General features: G+C 38.8%; 3 protein-coding genes across 11 annotated transcripts in view; 2 read left to right on the top strand and 1 right to left on the bottom strand.

The window, feature by feature from the left end:
- Positions 1–5,847, bottom strand: part of TRIM23 (tripartite motif containing 23) — a 31,020-nt gene extending 25,173 nt beyond the window's left edge. Inside the window, exon 1 of the mRNA XM_006762418.2 lies at positions 5,694–5,847. Within this exon, the coding sequence (XP_006762481.1) occupies positions 5,694–5,774 (81 nt within the window). The 5' untranslated portion in view covers positions 5,775–5,847. The remainder of the gene's footprint in view (positions 1–5,693) is intronic.
- Positions 5,848–6,231: 384 nt separating this feature from the next.
- Positions 6,232–15,888, top strand: part of TRAPPC13 (trafficking protein particle complex 13) — a 30,937-nt gene continuing 21,280 nt past the window's right edge. For 4 of the 8 annotated variants that reach the window (XM_006762417.2, XM_006762415.2, XM_006762416.2 and 1 more), the window contains exons 1-3: positions 6,233–6,554; positions 14,895–14,963; positions 15,527–15,626. In XM_006762417.2, coding sequence (XP_006762480.1) covers positions 6,509–6,554; positions 14,895–14,963; positions 15,527–15,626 — 215 coding nt within the window. In that variant the 5' untranslated portion in view covers positions 6,233–6,508. Of the gene's footprint in view, positions 6,555–14,894; positions 14,964–15,526; positions 15,627–15,888 lie in introns of those variants that run through there. The other 4 variants (XM_015563065.1, XM_015563064.1, XM_015563063.1 and 1 more) reach the window with 2 other exon arrangements.
- Positions 6,561–9,971, top strand: LOC102756471 (hypothetical protein). Of its 2 annotated transcripts, none has more exons than XM_015563068.1 (2): positions 6,561–6,736; positions 8,865–9,971. In XM_015563068.1, exon 2 carries the CDS (start codon positions 8,982–8,984, stop codon positions 9,735–9,737), a length of 756 nt encoding a protein of 251 aa, XP_015418554.1. In that variant the 5' UTR covers positions 6,561–6,736; positions 8,865–8,981; the 3' UTR covers positions 9,738–9,971. The 2 variants fall into 2 exon arrangements, with proteins under 2 accessions (XP_015418554.1, XP_015418553.1); XM_015563067.1 differs by having other exon boundaries at positions 6,561–7,049.

Raw genomic sequence — 15,888 nt, 5'->3', positions numbered from 1 at the left:
AAGCAGCTGATCGATGTTTCTCTCTCATCGATGTTTCTAACTCTCTATCCCTCTCCCTTCCTCTCTGTAAAAAATCAAAAATATATTTTTAAAAATAAATAAATAAAAGCACACATATTTTTTTTTAAAGCTGATCTAATACGTTGAATAACGCTTGTTAAATTACTTTATTCCTCCATGGGGGGAAAAACTGTCTAGGTTGGAAAACTTTAAATCACCTTTCATCATTTCATCTGACAGACCCTACCAAAATTACATCAGGGTGAAATCTCCTTGACATGTTGTGTTAAGGGACTAGGATAATGGTGTAAGTTAACATGATCTTTATCTTTTGAAAATTATGACTTGATTTGTTATATCTGAAACAATATATAATTCTCCCAAACATGGGTTATTAAACAACTCCTCTGCAATTCCCTAACCTCCAAAACATCACCATTAATCTGGACAAAACAATTTGGAATATGTGCTAGGATGACAATTTACCTTTCTAATAAAGAACATGTTAAGACTATAAGTAATTTTGAAGTATCTAGTACCCACTTATATCACATAATGTAAAGGAAAGAAAGCAATCACCTTTGACTTAAATTTCAATTCCTTGTTCTCAATTAATAAATATGCCCCTTGGTTAGAGAATATTTTTTTTATATATTTTATTGAGTTTTTACAGAGAGGAAAGGAGAGGAATAGAGAGCTAGAAACATCGATGAGAGAGAAACATCGACCAGCTGCCTCCTGCACACTCCCCACTGGGGATGTGCCTGCAACCAAGGTCCATGCCCTTGACCGGAATCGAACCTGGGACCTCTCAGTCCGCAGGCCGACGCTCTATCCACTGAGCCAAACCGGTTTCGGCAGGTTAGAGAATATTTTGTCTACCTAGTTCCAATGACAAGTACATGTTTTGTCCTTTGTCAAAAGGAAGGTGACAAGAATCGACATATTCTGATTCCCAGGTCCATGAGTTTATGTTTTATAATTAGTCAACAAACTGTAATTATATCAATGAAAGATTTTTGGTACTTTTATTTCTTAATACTAGTATATCTGAAGTATTTCATAATTTTTGTTAATTTAAAAATATACCCACTCTGAACTGTTTCAGTGTACCACAAACTCCTATGCCTGCCATCTATGACCTGCTACAATCTGATCTGTAGTTCCCAGATTGTTTTTGCCACTTTCTTTCTGCTAATGCTGAGGGAATAGCTAAAAAAACACTTTTCTAGTGGATCCTCTTTTACATTAATAAACCAACCAATTCCTAAACACTGTATCTCTCAGGACTATCTACAGCTCAGTCCAACTGAAATGACCACAGTGTCCCTGGGGCCCCCATGTACCATGAATAAGTGTCTATCTGAACACCCAGAACACTGGAATACCTTTACTGGCTTTCCAACCTGTCTTTCCTGTTACACCAAAAAAGCTCTCAGGGGAACAGGGTATTCCAAATACCAACTAAAGTCCAACAAAATAAAAATGTAAAAACAAAGCGGCCAACCACCATCCCCAACAAAAACATAACAGGAGGTAAAAAAAAAAAAAATAGAAACTCTCCCCCCCTCCCCTCCAAAAAAAAGAAGGAAACCCAGAGTGGAAATCAGACTTAATCCATTAAAATTTTAATCTTAACTCTGAAATTATTTTGGACTGACTACCTGATATGGAAGCATCTCTCACTATAAATAAACAGGTAATTCATAATTGGCTTGCATCCCAGTATGTTCAAAAGGAGTTTAAATGTAACACACAGCTCACAAAAAAGGAAATGAAAACAATCATAAGACGTGTTGTCTTTTCTTCAAGTATATAAAAAGATGTTCACCGTCACTCCAAGCACTTTGAAATGCAATGAAAGCTATATCAGTATATTTTTTTTTCAGATTAGATCAAAGAGGTTGATAACACTTTGTACTAGTGCAAGTGTCAGGGAGCATATCTCTCATACATTGCTGGTTGCTTTGAAATGTTTCTCTAGAAGGGAATTTGGTAATGACTATCAAAAGTTAGAATAGCTCAACAATTCCACCTCAGGAATTTAATCCTACAAATATTTCACACATGTGTAAGAAGATCTACATGCTAATCCTTAACAGTACCATTTGCATTAGCAAGAGATTAGAAACAAAGTACACACCAATACAAGACTGGAAAAAAATTATGGTGCATTCATATACTGCAAAACGATGTAGTCTACTGAAGAAGAGCTAGGAAACACCTGCACATAAATTATATATATTATACATACATACACTTCAATTTATCCTGTGTTTTTTTAATGCGGGAAAAAGGTTTCACTTAAATATCAAATTTGATTAAATACAGAAATGATATTCACCACAGAATTAGATATTATAAAATAAACGCAACATTTTTTACAAATGTTCTCACTAATGTGACACAATACATTTTACTTGTTTTTGATAATAAACTCTAAAGACCAAATTAAATTTTAACTTAGTTCATTTATATCTTATATTTATGACCTTATTATTACACAAGCCAAAAGAACTTATGCTGCTACTATAGGTTTCTTTAAAAGCACTAGAAGTACACTGATTAGTAAACTAAACACAGGTACAAAAATAAAGTTATTAGACTATTTTGCATCAACTCAGTAAATAATAGAATAAGAAATTCTTTCTTCAGTATTTATGAATAGGAATTTGGGCAACAATTTATATATATAAAACCCTAATATGCAAATAGACCGAATGGTGGAAAACCTAACCAAACAACCAGATGCTATGACATGTGCTGACCACCAGAGGGTGCACACGGAACATAACGAGTGTTGGCCGTGGCAGAATGGTGGAGGTGAGCAGGGGTGCCAGACCAAGGTGGGGCGCCAGTTGCTGTCACTGGGGTGAGCCTCTGGTGGTTACTGAAAATTCTTTCCTCCCGTGCACCGTGGCCCGCCCGGCACTCACACCTGCTGCTGGCACCCAGTGCCAGCCCTGATACCCCCTCAGGGCTTCTCCACCTCCCCCTGCTCCTGAGGGGGGATCAGGGCAGCAGCCACCGCTCATACACACTAACAGTGCTGGCCCCACTCACATGCACTGCTGTCACCAGCCCCAATCACTCTGCACCTCAGCAGGGGAGCAGCAGCGGCAGGAGCGAGGCTGCTGGCCGCAGCAGGAGGGGCCGGGCGGAGGTGTGGAGGATGGGCTGTCAATTTGTTCATGAAACAAGGGGCCCCAGCACCCACTGCAGCCTTGCAGCCCACAGTTCCTTTCAAGGTGCACGAATTCGTGCACTGAGCCCCTAGTATAAGATAAATTAAGTCCTAGGTAGAATAGCTTTTAATTTTATGAACTTTACAAATATGCCAAAGAGGATTTCATTACATGTACTCATTACATATAAATAAAATTTTAATTAACCAGTCCATATTTTTAAAAAACTAAGAAGGCTCACTTTCTCTCTCTTTTTTTTTTGGTGCCCTACACAGGATTTCAACCAGCAATCTTCCCGTGCATGGGATGATGTCCAACCAACTGAGCCACAGTGGCCAGGGTGAGGCTCACTTTCAAAAGAAACTTTCCTGATTCTTTTCTGAATGTAAATAATATAATTTTAGATTTTTATCTTTGTTTCTCTAATGATAAAAGCCATGCCACTGTCAATTTGTTCATGAAACAAGGGGCCAGTTTATATAATGTTAGCATTATTATACTTCAATTCTTACCTTCCAATTAACACTCCTTGCTTTCATCTATGAAAACGACAATTTAAAAAAAAAATTATGCCAATATATTTCTTACAAATTACAGCATGAGGCTCTTGCCAAAAAGGACTGTCCTATTGCACAGCTTAGGCACATATTACATGTAAAGATTAAAATGAATAAAGTGAGCCTCTAATATATCAAACTGTGTGCTATTACAGACTGGAGTACCATCAGTCTTTGGTAGTTTTGAGATTTTAAGGTAAACAGAATAACAAAGTAGATACAGCAATAATATTCATGCCTAATACAACTTCTTAATTCACGTTAATTCACAAAATAATCCAGATATTCTCTACTTAGAAAAAAATACAATACAATAAATAAAATGTCAACCACACAATATGCCTTATAATAAGAGGGCTCCTTTGCATCTTGGATATGCTGTGTGTTTTCAGAGTAACTTCATCAATACTAGTATATAAAGGTCAGATGAATCAACAACCACCAATACTGACTGAGAATACAGTTGTGAGCAGAAATGTATCATTTGTTGTCATATAAAACCAACATTAGGTGAAAAACCATAGAAGGCTATTATAAATAAAAAATACTTCAGATATTACCTGGTCCAGTGGTTCTCACATATGGTTGCACATTAAAATCATTTCTGGGCCCTGATCGGTTTGGCTCAGTGGATAGAGCTTCGGCCTATGGACTCAAGGGTCCCAGGTTCGATTCCGGTCAAGGGCATGTACCTTGGTTGCGGGCACATCCCCAATAGGGGATGTGCAAGAGGCAGCTAATCAATGCTTCTCTCTCACTGATGTTTCTAACTCTCTATCCCTCTCCCTTCCTCTCTGTAAAAAATCAATAAAATCTCTTTTTTAAAAAATAAAACAAAATCACTCTGAGAATGTAAAATATACTAATGTCAACTTAATCAGAACTGGGGGATGAAGGACGGGCTGCATCAGTTTGTGCTTTTTTAAACATGCTCAGTGATTCGAAGATGTAGCCAGTAATGAGAATTATCAGTATCTCAGGTTATAAATAAGGGATTCTATAAACCACTATGATCAGTTTTCCCTTCCAAATTTTTCCATATATATAGTGGAAGAGAAAAATGAATTCCACGTTATTTCAGTTGATTTTTTAGTAACGGCATCTTGTAGCATTTACACAGGGTAGAGTTTCAAACTTCAAGCGTAGGGCAATTCATAGACCCTAGTGTTAATGCGCTGCTGTCGGAGACTTCTGAAAAGCGTTGACCAAGCCCTAGCTGTTTGGCTCAGTGGCTACAGCGTCCGCCTGGGGACTAAAAGGTCAAGAGCACATGCCCGGGTTGCAGGCTCCATCTCCAGTAGGGGGGACAGTGCAAGGAGGCAGACGATCAAAGATTCTCTCTCGTCATTGATGTTTCTCTCTCTCTTCCTCTTCCTTCCTCTCTGAAATCAATAAAAATATTTTCTTTTTTAACAAAGTGTTGACCAAGAGAGGAAGGGGGAGATCACCCAATAATTGATGTCTGACGATCAAGTAATGCATTAATGAAAAGCAAACTTTGGAGCCTGTCAGCGCTGGCTCTGCCACACACTGTTAACTTAAGCCTGTGTTTCCTCACCTGTAAAACGGGAATTAACATCATCCTCATAAGTAGACACAAGCGATTAAAAAAGCTAACATAATACCTGGAGATAATAATGGTTTAATAAAAATAAGCTAATTAATGCCTGTTGAGTTTAATTAAAATCAGAAGACCTGGGGGAAGAAAGCCCAGGTCACTTCACAGGCCCATAAGCTTCTTTTCACAAATGCCCCCTAGGTGATGCCAGGCAGAGGACTGGCAAGAACAGAAGACGAGTCGCGGAGGCGAGGGCCTGGCTTGTGCAGCCAAGAGGGGCCCAGAGGCCGCGCATCCCGCCCACAGCAGCCCGGGCCGCGGCGCTGCAGCCCCTCTCGGGGATGAACCCCAGGCAGGCCAACGGTGGAGAACAGAGAACGTAAGGCCCCTCACCTTCACCACAGCCGTGCCCCAGCTGCCCTGACGGCCACTGTCTAGTCCCGATCCAGCCTTGTTTACAACCAGAGCAGCCATCCTTGGAGCAGCAGCGCTGCAGAAGCACCCGAGAGGGCCTCCAACCGAGGGGCGGGGCAGAGCCACCTACCCAGAAGCCTCGGCGCCCGCCACTGGCGCACAGGCGCAATACGACGCGGGGCGGGGGAATGTTCCCAGGGCCGCCTCCTTTCTCCTCCCGCCAGTCACTAGCTTGGTGCACATCCTTGCGCATGGGCGCTTTTTTCTTATTGTTATTAAAGAGTCTGCCACTGATGGAAAGAATAAAGTTAAGAAAAAAAAGTAAAGCTAAATCAGAAGTAAAATGTTGGGATGCAACTCCCGCTCCAAGAGCAAGATATTGTCCCCAGCCGCGAAAGGAAGGGGGACGAGGAGGGACTACATCTCCCTGCATGCAGTGCGGTTTTTATGGAAACTACAATTCCCAGCGTGCCACCTCTGTATCTTTTACGCCACAAGGTCGCAATTTCGGAGGCCGAGTATTGCTCCGGCGAGTGGTGTCGTGCAGTTGCCAAGTGTGAATGCGGATGGGAGGAGGAGTATCCTAGGTATAGGTATCCCACAGGCCAGATGTGGCCTCGGTGAGAAGCCGCCATTGGGTCGTAAAGGACCTGATAAGGAGGGAATTGAAGACACCACCGGGAGGGACTGTGTTTGACGCCCTGCCTACCCGAAAGTGCGTTTTTCTGCTCTCTTCCGAGTCGGATTGAATCTCCTCATCCCCCGTAGGCTCTCGGTGGAAAGTGCCGGTCAAAATGGAAGTGAACCCCCCCAAACAGGAGCACCTGCTGGCTCTGAAAGGTAAAGTTTTGCGAACCCGACTCCCCTTCATCTGTTCTCTCCCCTCCTCTCTCTAGATCTCCAAGTCCTGGCCTCACAGCCCTGCCTGTGGGATGTAGGCCTCGTTCTCCTGACACTCGGTGCACGCCCTGCTGCTGTGCCCCTGCCGAAGCGGCGGGAAGCAATGTCACCCCTGATTTTAGGTTTGAGAGCCTCCCTCTGGAGTGGAGAGAGAGACCAGCCGCGGAGGGGAGGGGATGGCTTGTCAAGCCAAGAGAGGCAGGTCCCTCCGTTGTGTGTGTTGCTGTCACCAGACAGAGCCCAGTCCCAGGAGCTGACGCTCCCACCGCCCCCGGGAGAGCCCTGTGGCCATGGTGACGACGGGCGCCCTCCGGAGCGGTTTTCTCTGGGGTCTTGTCTCGTCCGGCGGCGCGGACAGAGCCTTCAGCTCCATCCGTAAAAGAGCAGTGCCAAAGAGTTAGAAGTACACGGTACGGACATATATATATAATTCAGGTTTGTTAAAAACCTACTGTGGTGTGCTTCGAAATACTGTGTATATGGGAAAGTTCATGTCAGCGTTCATTTTCTGTACCTAGCAATCAACTTGAGTATGCTTGATAATTAGATCATTATTTAGAGGAAAAACAGGTTAGAGTTTTTCTGGAATTCCTGTTGTTTCCTGGAAAAGTTTTAAATGCTTTCAGCTGTATCCGATCTGGTTTCCGTACCACAAATGCACTTTTTAAATTTCTTGGATGCTCTGCTATGTGGTTACTAATCCCTTCTTCGACTGAGCTGAGAAAATGCTCAGTAGACGTTAGAATCCAGTTACATTGCCCTTCCTTGTGGTATCCATTGTGAGGGACCTTCCCTTCCCGAAGCCCGCCAGTCCCATTTGTAGCATAAAATCGTGTACTGATAGCTGGGGGTAACAGGACTGTCTCTGCCTGTATAACTAAGGAAGTGCACTATTAAGTAACATAGCAAAATGCCCAATAAGCTTAGTTTGAGCAAATGAGCTGGACTGAAGTGGGTTATTCCTGAAGAGAAAGAAGAAAAGGTGCTGTCAGGGTCTTTATCTCTCAATCTCACAGCAAGCACGCCGAATAGGGGCTCCAATAGGGGCCCCTTAACGCTCAAAAAGGTTTCCAGGGTCACAAAGCTAATTATTGATTGAGGCAATATTTCAGCACAAGGCCTTCCTTCCTCTTTTCTAAACTTGAAGTTTAGACAATACTGAAAGAATTCTCAGTGTCATTACCTTACAGTGTGAAAATATAAGGGGAAAAGTTAAAGCATTCATTCTTGAAAGAATGTGCTAATTTAAGAAACACTAAAAGTTATGAATATTATGAATTTACAAGTTGTCAAATCTGTTAATGGACATTGACAGTAGGTGAAAATAATCATGAGATGCCTTCTTTTGACTCCTCAGGAAGTGGTCAAATGAGTGTTGACGTCATGCCAGGAGTCCGCACCACTGTTACCCTGACAGTGGGAGAACCCTCATCAAGTAGTTCTTTTAATGATTTTGAGGAGAAGGGATTCAATCTCTCTCTCTCTCTTTTTTTTTTTTTTTTTTAGTGCAGCATATGAAAGAACTTGCAAGTATGGCTTTTGCAGCTTTGTACCTGGTTAGGAAACCTAACTTGCAGATCCTGGAAGGCTCCATTCTTGAGCCTGTGTAATAATATGCTGGAACTTATTATCAATGCTTCATTTGGGACAGCTTGAGGACTTCTGTGTTATAAGAAGAAAAACATAAGGATCTAGCCTTCTTGCTTCCCTCCAAACTGGAATTCAGGAGCCATGGTCTTGATACTGCTGAAGTGCCCTAATTATGCAGAGAAGGCTGTCACAACCAGTCCCTAACCTGGGTAAAATGCAAACTGAAACAATTTTTATGCTTTTAGTGTTTACTACTGAGATGTCTCAAAATTTTAAGTATTATTACCTTTTTTAAATTATCTATCTATGAATCTAGTATTTTAAGAATCACTAATTTTTCTTTGTTTTGTGTATAGTCTTAATATTATTAGTGCCTAATATATTAATATCATTATTTCCAAATTCTTTATTATCGGTTGAGTTAAACATGTTGACTACTAGCATTTTTAAGCTAGAAGTAAGCTGATAGGGCATTTAATCCAGATCCCTTATTTTCATGAGAGAAAGGATTTCCAGTTTTGTGGATTACATTCACATTTACCAATAGTACTTTGGTAAAATAGTATACTGGGATTGGTTTTTGTTTTTCCTTTCCTCCCTGCCTGTTTGTATGTAGGCTATCCCTTCCATATCTTATTCTTTGCAATACTTCCACTTTAGGTCCTGTTTCCCTCTGATTTGGAAAGAGACAGTCTTGTAATTTTAAATTACATCCTAGCTCTGAGGAGCTCAGCTAAGACATTTTCTGTTCATTAAGAGTAATTGGATTACTTCAGAATGACCACAGAAATAATATTGCATTATCGCGCATATGAGAGTGATCCCACACAATTGCTGAAAGTTGCAGAAAAAGCAATTCAAGACTTTCCTACACATCCACTATCAAGATTTATCCCTTGGTTTCCACATGATGGGTCCAAACTTCCGCTCAAACCTAAACGATCACCACCTGTGATTTCTGAAGAGGCAGCTGAAGATGTGAAACAATCCTTAACCGTTTCAGAACACGATGTTAAATCACAGAGTTATGATTGTACAGTAGCGCTCTTGGAGTTTCAGCCTAATTTGAAAGAAAAGAAGCACTTACTCCGGTCACACACACTCAATGAACAGACTGCTTCTGGAAATCGGGATGAACAGTCAGAAAAAGGGAAGCCGCACAAGAAGAGGTCTTGGAGTGTTTCGCTCCCCTGCAGAAATTGTACTGGAGATATTTTTCCTTTGTCTAAAAAATTGCAAGATAGTGTAAAGGCACTAGATTTACACTTATTTTACCGAGCAAGATGGACAATAGATCACACTATATGTAACAACCAAACTCTGGAAGACATTTGGGCAAAACTCAGTAGAATTATCAGGCACAATGAGCTTCCATCTTGTAATGCTACAATTCAGAGACATTTGGGCCAAATATGGGTGTTCTGTGATATTATGTACTGTGAATATGTGGGAAATCTCCTTAAAGGAAGATTAGCTCTTACTGGGAAAATAAATTTATTTGTGCGTAAACATGGTATTATTTTTAGTATGTAATGAATTCCAGTGATTGTCAAAAAGAAGACTATTCTGAATGAACAGTATATACTGAAATAGATTAATAAATTTTTTTACTGGTTTTTGAATTTTTAATTACAATTTTTTTTATTTGAACCTTTGCTAGCATAGCCTATTTATTCTTACCATTGTGAAAAATAATTGTGTGGTAGTATGTGTTCAGTTTGTATCCCAGGAATAAATATCATGTGAGTTTGTAGACTTGTCATTTAAGTCAAGAACTTTCTTGATTCTACTTTTAACAGCCGCTGTTTAAATTAATTGTGATAAATTATTATTTATACTGAAGTTTGAGGTAAAATGTGCCATTCCTTTTCTTTTTGTTACTTTTTCAATGGTTGAGTTATATATTCCTATGAATTACAGTGAATAGTTTGGATTTGGGTAAATCCTTAAAATCTAATTTTTCTAGTATTTTTTCTTTGTTCATCTAAAATGTAATAATTTTTTAAAAATGAAACTAAAACCAGTTTCAGTTTCAGGGAATGCTATTTAAGTGGCATGTATATAGTTCACAATAGGAGACCAGCCAAATTATGCTCATGTTCCCAAAGATATGTAATAGGTAACAGTTGATGTGTTGTCTTGAAACAAAGGTTAAAAAAAATGTATAATTTTCTTAAGACCATATGTATCTTTAAGGCTATATAACATGTTTTGAAAAGAAGTATCAAATATGATAAGAAATCAAGTTACTCTTTATTCTAATACAAGTAATTCCATCTTAATGACTGTTAATACTGGTTACTAGCCTGCTGGTTCTTGAAGTCGTTGGTTTCCCATAACCAAAATGTTATAAAATGGATTTATGCATCACCTCATAGAAATAACCAAAGAACTTATATGGGTATATGCACAGCCCCTGGATACATAATAGTGTGGTGAAGGCCTGGGGGATGGAGTGGGAGCAGGATGGAGGGGGTCATTGGGGGGAAAAAGAAGGGACATATATAATGTTTTCAACAATAAAGATGATTTTTAAAAAAATAACCAAAGTGATTATGGAATAAAAGATTTATAAAAGCATGTATTTATTTAATAAATTTAAATGCCGCCGAAACCGGTTTGGCTCAGTGGATAGAGCGTTGGCCTGCGGACTGAAAGGCCCAGGTTCGATTCCGGTCAAGGGCATGTACCTTGGTTGCAGGCACATCCCCAGTGGGGAGTGTGCAGGAAGCAGCTGGTCGATGTTTCTCTCTCATCAATGTTTCTAGCTCTCTATCTCTCTCCTTTCCTCTCTGTAAAAACTCAATAAAATATATTTTAAAAAATAAATAAATTTAAATGCCTTCTATGAGCTAGGTACTGGGATGTAGTAGGAAAGGACGCAAACATGTACCTTGCCCTCACAGAGTTTACATGGAATTACTACTGTTAAGTAGTAAAACCAAACCCTTGAAAAAACCCAGTAAGAGTGTATTCACCAGCAAGGTGGAGAAATGTTTGCCTTGTGGCATAGTGCCTGGCATCGTAGAGGTCTGTAATACATGATAAATGTGCCCTTTGGAGAGATTCTTCACAGGCTGATATTGCTGTGAGTCTACTAATTTTGACTGAAGAGATCATCTTTTCCAATTAGATTTTACTCTGTTCAAATATTGTTTTGTTTTTGACTATTTTTAGTATCATTTTATTGTCTGAAATGAGACTGCTATCTAGAAAATAAGCAGCATGTGCATGAATGCTTCCAAAAGTCTTTAAATGAAAAATCACCTGTTGTAAAGGGAGTTTCCAAGGTAGCTTCTTCAGTAATGACTTCCTCTTTTGTTCATCGGTCTTACTTTTCAATCCAAGACGGCTGGAGAAATGTCAAGAAGCCATTGAGTCTTGCTAGTGAGCTTTTGAATAAGAGTTGGCAAAAATAAATGGTGAATCTGATTTATATTGTTCAGGTCTTATTTACTGTAAGGTTGTTAATCAAGGATTAAAAGTTAGGTACTCGTGCCCTGGCCAGTGTGGCCCTGTTGGTTGGGCATTACAGGCATGTGTCAGGGCACATGTCTGGGTTGCAAGCCCAATCCCCTGTAGGGGGGTGGAGGGTGCAGGAGGCAGCCGATGAATGTTTCCCTCTTAGATTGATCGCTCTCTCTTACCCTCACCCTTCCTCTCTCTAAAAATCATGCACTAACCTGTTGGGCTCAGTGGCTAGAGCGTCGGCCTGCAGACTGAAAGGTCCCAGGTTCAATTCCAGTCAAGGGCATGTACCTTGGTTGCGGGCACATCCCCTGTAGGGAGTGTGCAGGAGGCAGCTGATCCATGTTTCTCTCTCATCGATGTTTTTAACTGTCTATCTCTCTCCCTTCCTCTCTGTAAAAAATCAATAAAATATATATTTTTTAAAAATCAATTAAAAAAAACAAACCTAGTACTCATAACACTGTTTTTCTTTGATAGCTTTTTATTTATTTTGAAATGATTGCACACAGAACTGAAAATACAAGGTATAGTCTAGCATCATGGGATTCTTATGAAGAGTAGTAGCTTTTAAATCCAAGAACCACACATTAAAAAGAGCTTCTTTGTTTTCATATGTGGCAGATTTAAATTTTTCTAATTTACTCTATCAATTGCTTTTTAACCCTTTGAGAAAAAATGAAAAGGTCATTCAGAAATGGGAAGCCGAAGATTTAGTAATATTGCAAATATTGTCAGGATCTTAAAAGAAGGGGGTAGAGGGGACTCATTTTTCTTCTACCTAGAGAGTACTTAAGAAGTAATCAAGGCCTAAGAATTTAGAATCCATGGCTACTTCTTTGCATATTTAGAACCTTAGAACTCACGATTCTGTCACAAGCTAATAGTAGGGCTAAACAGTGTTTCTGGGTTACAATCTTAACATAGACATGGAAATAAATTGGGGAAACAAAGGCACATACAGGAAAGTGTATCTGTGAGGGCATTTGGTAAAATCCAATCAGCTTTTACTCTCCAAGGAAATGCAGCAGCACCATCATTTTATTTTTCCCTGATAACCCATCTACCTTCAAATAAATGTTAGTAAAATACAAAGAAAAAAAATGAAAAGGCATTATATTAATTTAACTTTATTTGCTAACTCATCAAATAACTTAAAAATCACTTTTTGAAAATTTTCAAAATGAGCTCCTGCATAATGATTCTCTTTGATTTAATCTCAAAATGCCCAAAATTAATTCAGAATACATAGACATAAATGTCTTCAGGGACTTGATAGACTGTAGAATGTGGTAAGGATTCCAAACCTGGAGATTAATTTTTTTTTTTTTTAATGTTATGGCCAAGCAAAATTTGTGTGCTAGTGGAACTAGGCCCAGTTTATCACTTTGTAACTTCAGGCCTATCTTTCTCTTAACTTATTTTATATGAAACCTGAATTTCATAAGGAAATGAAATGTCTCTTTTGTGAGTTCTACTGTAAGTGTCATTACATATGGCACTATATGAATATTTGGCACTCAACTAAAAATCACATTGCTTATTGCTCTAATTTTTTTGGCAAAGTACCTATTTTAACATTCAAGGCTGGTTACAAAATTACTGTTTACCAACCAGGGCTTTATTATAGTTCCTAAACCTTGCTTCAGTTAGTATTTGCTCTTTCCAACTAACATATATAATTTTTGATGTCTATTACTGTAAGACAGTAAATACTGTGTTTTAAATGTATATTTGATATAGGCTTACTTTGGATTATCTTTCAAGGAGTGAGATAGTTGTATGTTAATAACTAGACTTTCTCAGTTTGTATTTAAAATCTGCAAATATGACATATAGTGTCTTTTTAATATGTCTCTTGATTTTTAAGTGGATTTATAGGTTGAATTGTTTTTCCCAAATAATCTAATATATGTATCTGTATGGTCTTCAGTTAATAAGCCAATTAGTTTATTGTAGACTTAAATTTTTAAATATATGGTAAGTCCAGTTCTCCCCCCTATTTTCTCATTTATTTTCTTATTTTCATTTATTTTTCTAGATAAACTTTAGATACATTCTTCTATGTTCCAAGAACAAATCTTATTTCTGGTTGGAATTAAATAAACCAATAAACCTTTAACTGATATTTTTGCAATTTCTACAAAGAATTAATATTACTAGAAGGGCCACTTGCTGAACTTTCAGTGGTCAGTAATTATAATAGAGGGGTACAGCTCACAAAAGGCCTTTTTGTCATAAAGTTTTTGTTTCATATTCAAAATGATGCATCTAAGCTTATTTTCCTGTCAGGCTTCTTTTGATTAATATTTTGTTGATATTGTTTACACTGAAGTCCCTCAGGATTTTTTTTAAAGCCTTGTTCTCCTAATATACCTTAATAAAGTCTTTTATTTTCTAGTTTTTCTGTAATGAGGTATATTATATTTACATTTAATTTTTAAAGTTCATTAAGTTAAAAAAATGTAAAATTATTTTCTCATGTATAAAATTGTTTCATATATTAGCATTTTTAATGAACTATTGCTATATAATCTTAGGAAGTATTTAATATCATATTTAGTTTAGGAAGTATCCTATCTAATGAAAGTAATATGCAAATTGACCATCACTCCCAACACAGGCTGGCCGCCCCCATGTGGTCAAAGATGGCCGGCAGGATAGGGCAGTTGGGAGGGACCAGGCCTGAAAGGGAGGGCAGTTGGGGACGACCAGGCCTGCCGGGGAGGGCAGTTAGGGGGCGACCAGGCTGGCAAGGGAGGGCAGTTAGTGGTGACTGGGCCAGCAGGGGAGGGCAGTTGGGGTGATCGGGCTGGCAAGGGAGGGCAGTTGGGGGCGACCGGGCCAGCAGGGGAGGATAGTTAGGGGCAATCGGGCCAGCAGGGGAGTAGTTAGGTGTCGATCAGGCTGAAGCAAGTCTTGCAGGGGAGTGGTTAGGGAGTGATCAGGCAGGAAAGCAGGCGAGCAGTTGGGAGCCAGCAGTCCTGGATTGTGAGAGAAACGTCCAACTGCCCAGGCATCCCTCAAGGGGTCCCAGATTAGAGAGGGTGCAGGCTGGGCTGAGGGACACACACACCCCCATGCACAAATTTTGTGCTCCAGGCTTCTAGTATAGCTATATTTTATATTAGTTTAAAATTGATGAATGCCATGGATTGGCTTGGGAATACTAGCCCAAAGCAATATTAACATATATATTTTTTTTACTGTTGGAATTTACAGTGATGCGGTTGACGAAGCCTACTTTATTCACCAATATTCCAGTAACATGTGAAGAGAAAGACTTACCTGGTATGGCACTTACTTTATTCTACTTGCACTTAGGGAAAAATTGGCATCTTGATTGCCTCTATTACCTTCGAATAAGCCCAGCTTTGCCAATTTTATGCTCTTTGCTACATTCTCTGTTCCCTATTTTTGTAGCATGCGAGTCGTAGCCATTGAGTAACAGGTCTCATTTATAAGGTACTATTAATATCCGATGGCAACAGGAGATTTTTATTTTAGGTTTAATAATAATACATTCCATAGTCATAATACTATAAAAATTACATTTGTCTTTAAATGTTCCATCAATGTATATACTAGCATTCCCTTTTTAAAAAATCACTGGAACTTACTACATTTTGTATCACATGACCTTTATTTCCCTTTGTTTCTAATGTTCGTTCTCTGTGAAACCAGAATTTTTTGGCATGCACTAGTTTCATTGAAGATTAGATATTAGATTGTTTAAATATAACTTTTGTGAAGAGATTGTGTTTTAAAAACATCTCTCTTCTAGATAAATATTTATGTAAGTAAAGTTATTTATAAGGTAGAGGTTAGAATTTTATGTTTTTGTCTTTCTATAGGAGATCTCTTTAACCAGCTCATGAGAGATGATCCTTCAACTGTAAATGGTGCAGAAATTTTAATGTTGGGAGAAATGTTGACTTTACCACAGAATTTTGGGTAAGAAAGATGTAGTCACATAAGACATGTAGCAATACTTTAAAGGCATTACAAATCTATAGTTTTCAAAAAAATTAACTATGGGTTGGCAAAGTGCTCATGATCCACTTAAGTGGTAAAAAACCATTTCATCAAAATTATACTATGTGATACTGGTTTTTAAAAAACCGTAAGATATATATGATTTAGAAAAATAAGAGACACACCAAGATATTAATAGTGATTCTTCAGGTGATAGAATTTTAGATTTCTCCATTAGATC

Source organism: Myotis davidii, unplaced genomic scaffold (assembly GCF_000327345.1).
Source record: "Myotis davidii unplaced genomic scaffold, ASM32734v1 scaffold135, whole genome shotgun sequence".
Taxonomy (NCBI): domain Eukaryota; kingdom Metazoa; phylum Chordata; class Mammalia; order Chiroptera; family Vespertilionidae; genus Myotis; species Myotis davidii.
This window is presented reverse-complemented; position numbering and strand designations above follow the sequence as displayed.

Bases quoted from the DNA above. Each gene is read 5' to 3' on its own strand.
- LOC102756471 (XM_015563068.1), top strand. From the start codon at position 8,982: ATGACCACAGAAATAATATTGCATTATCGCGCATATGAGAGTGATCCC.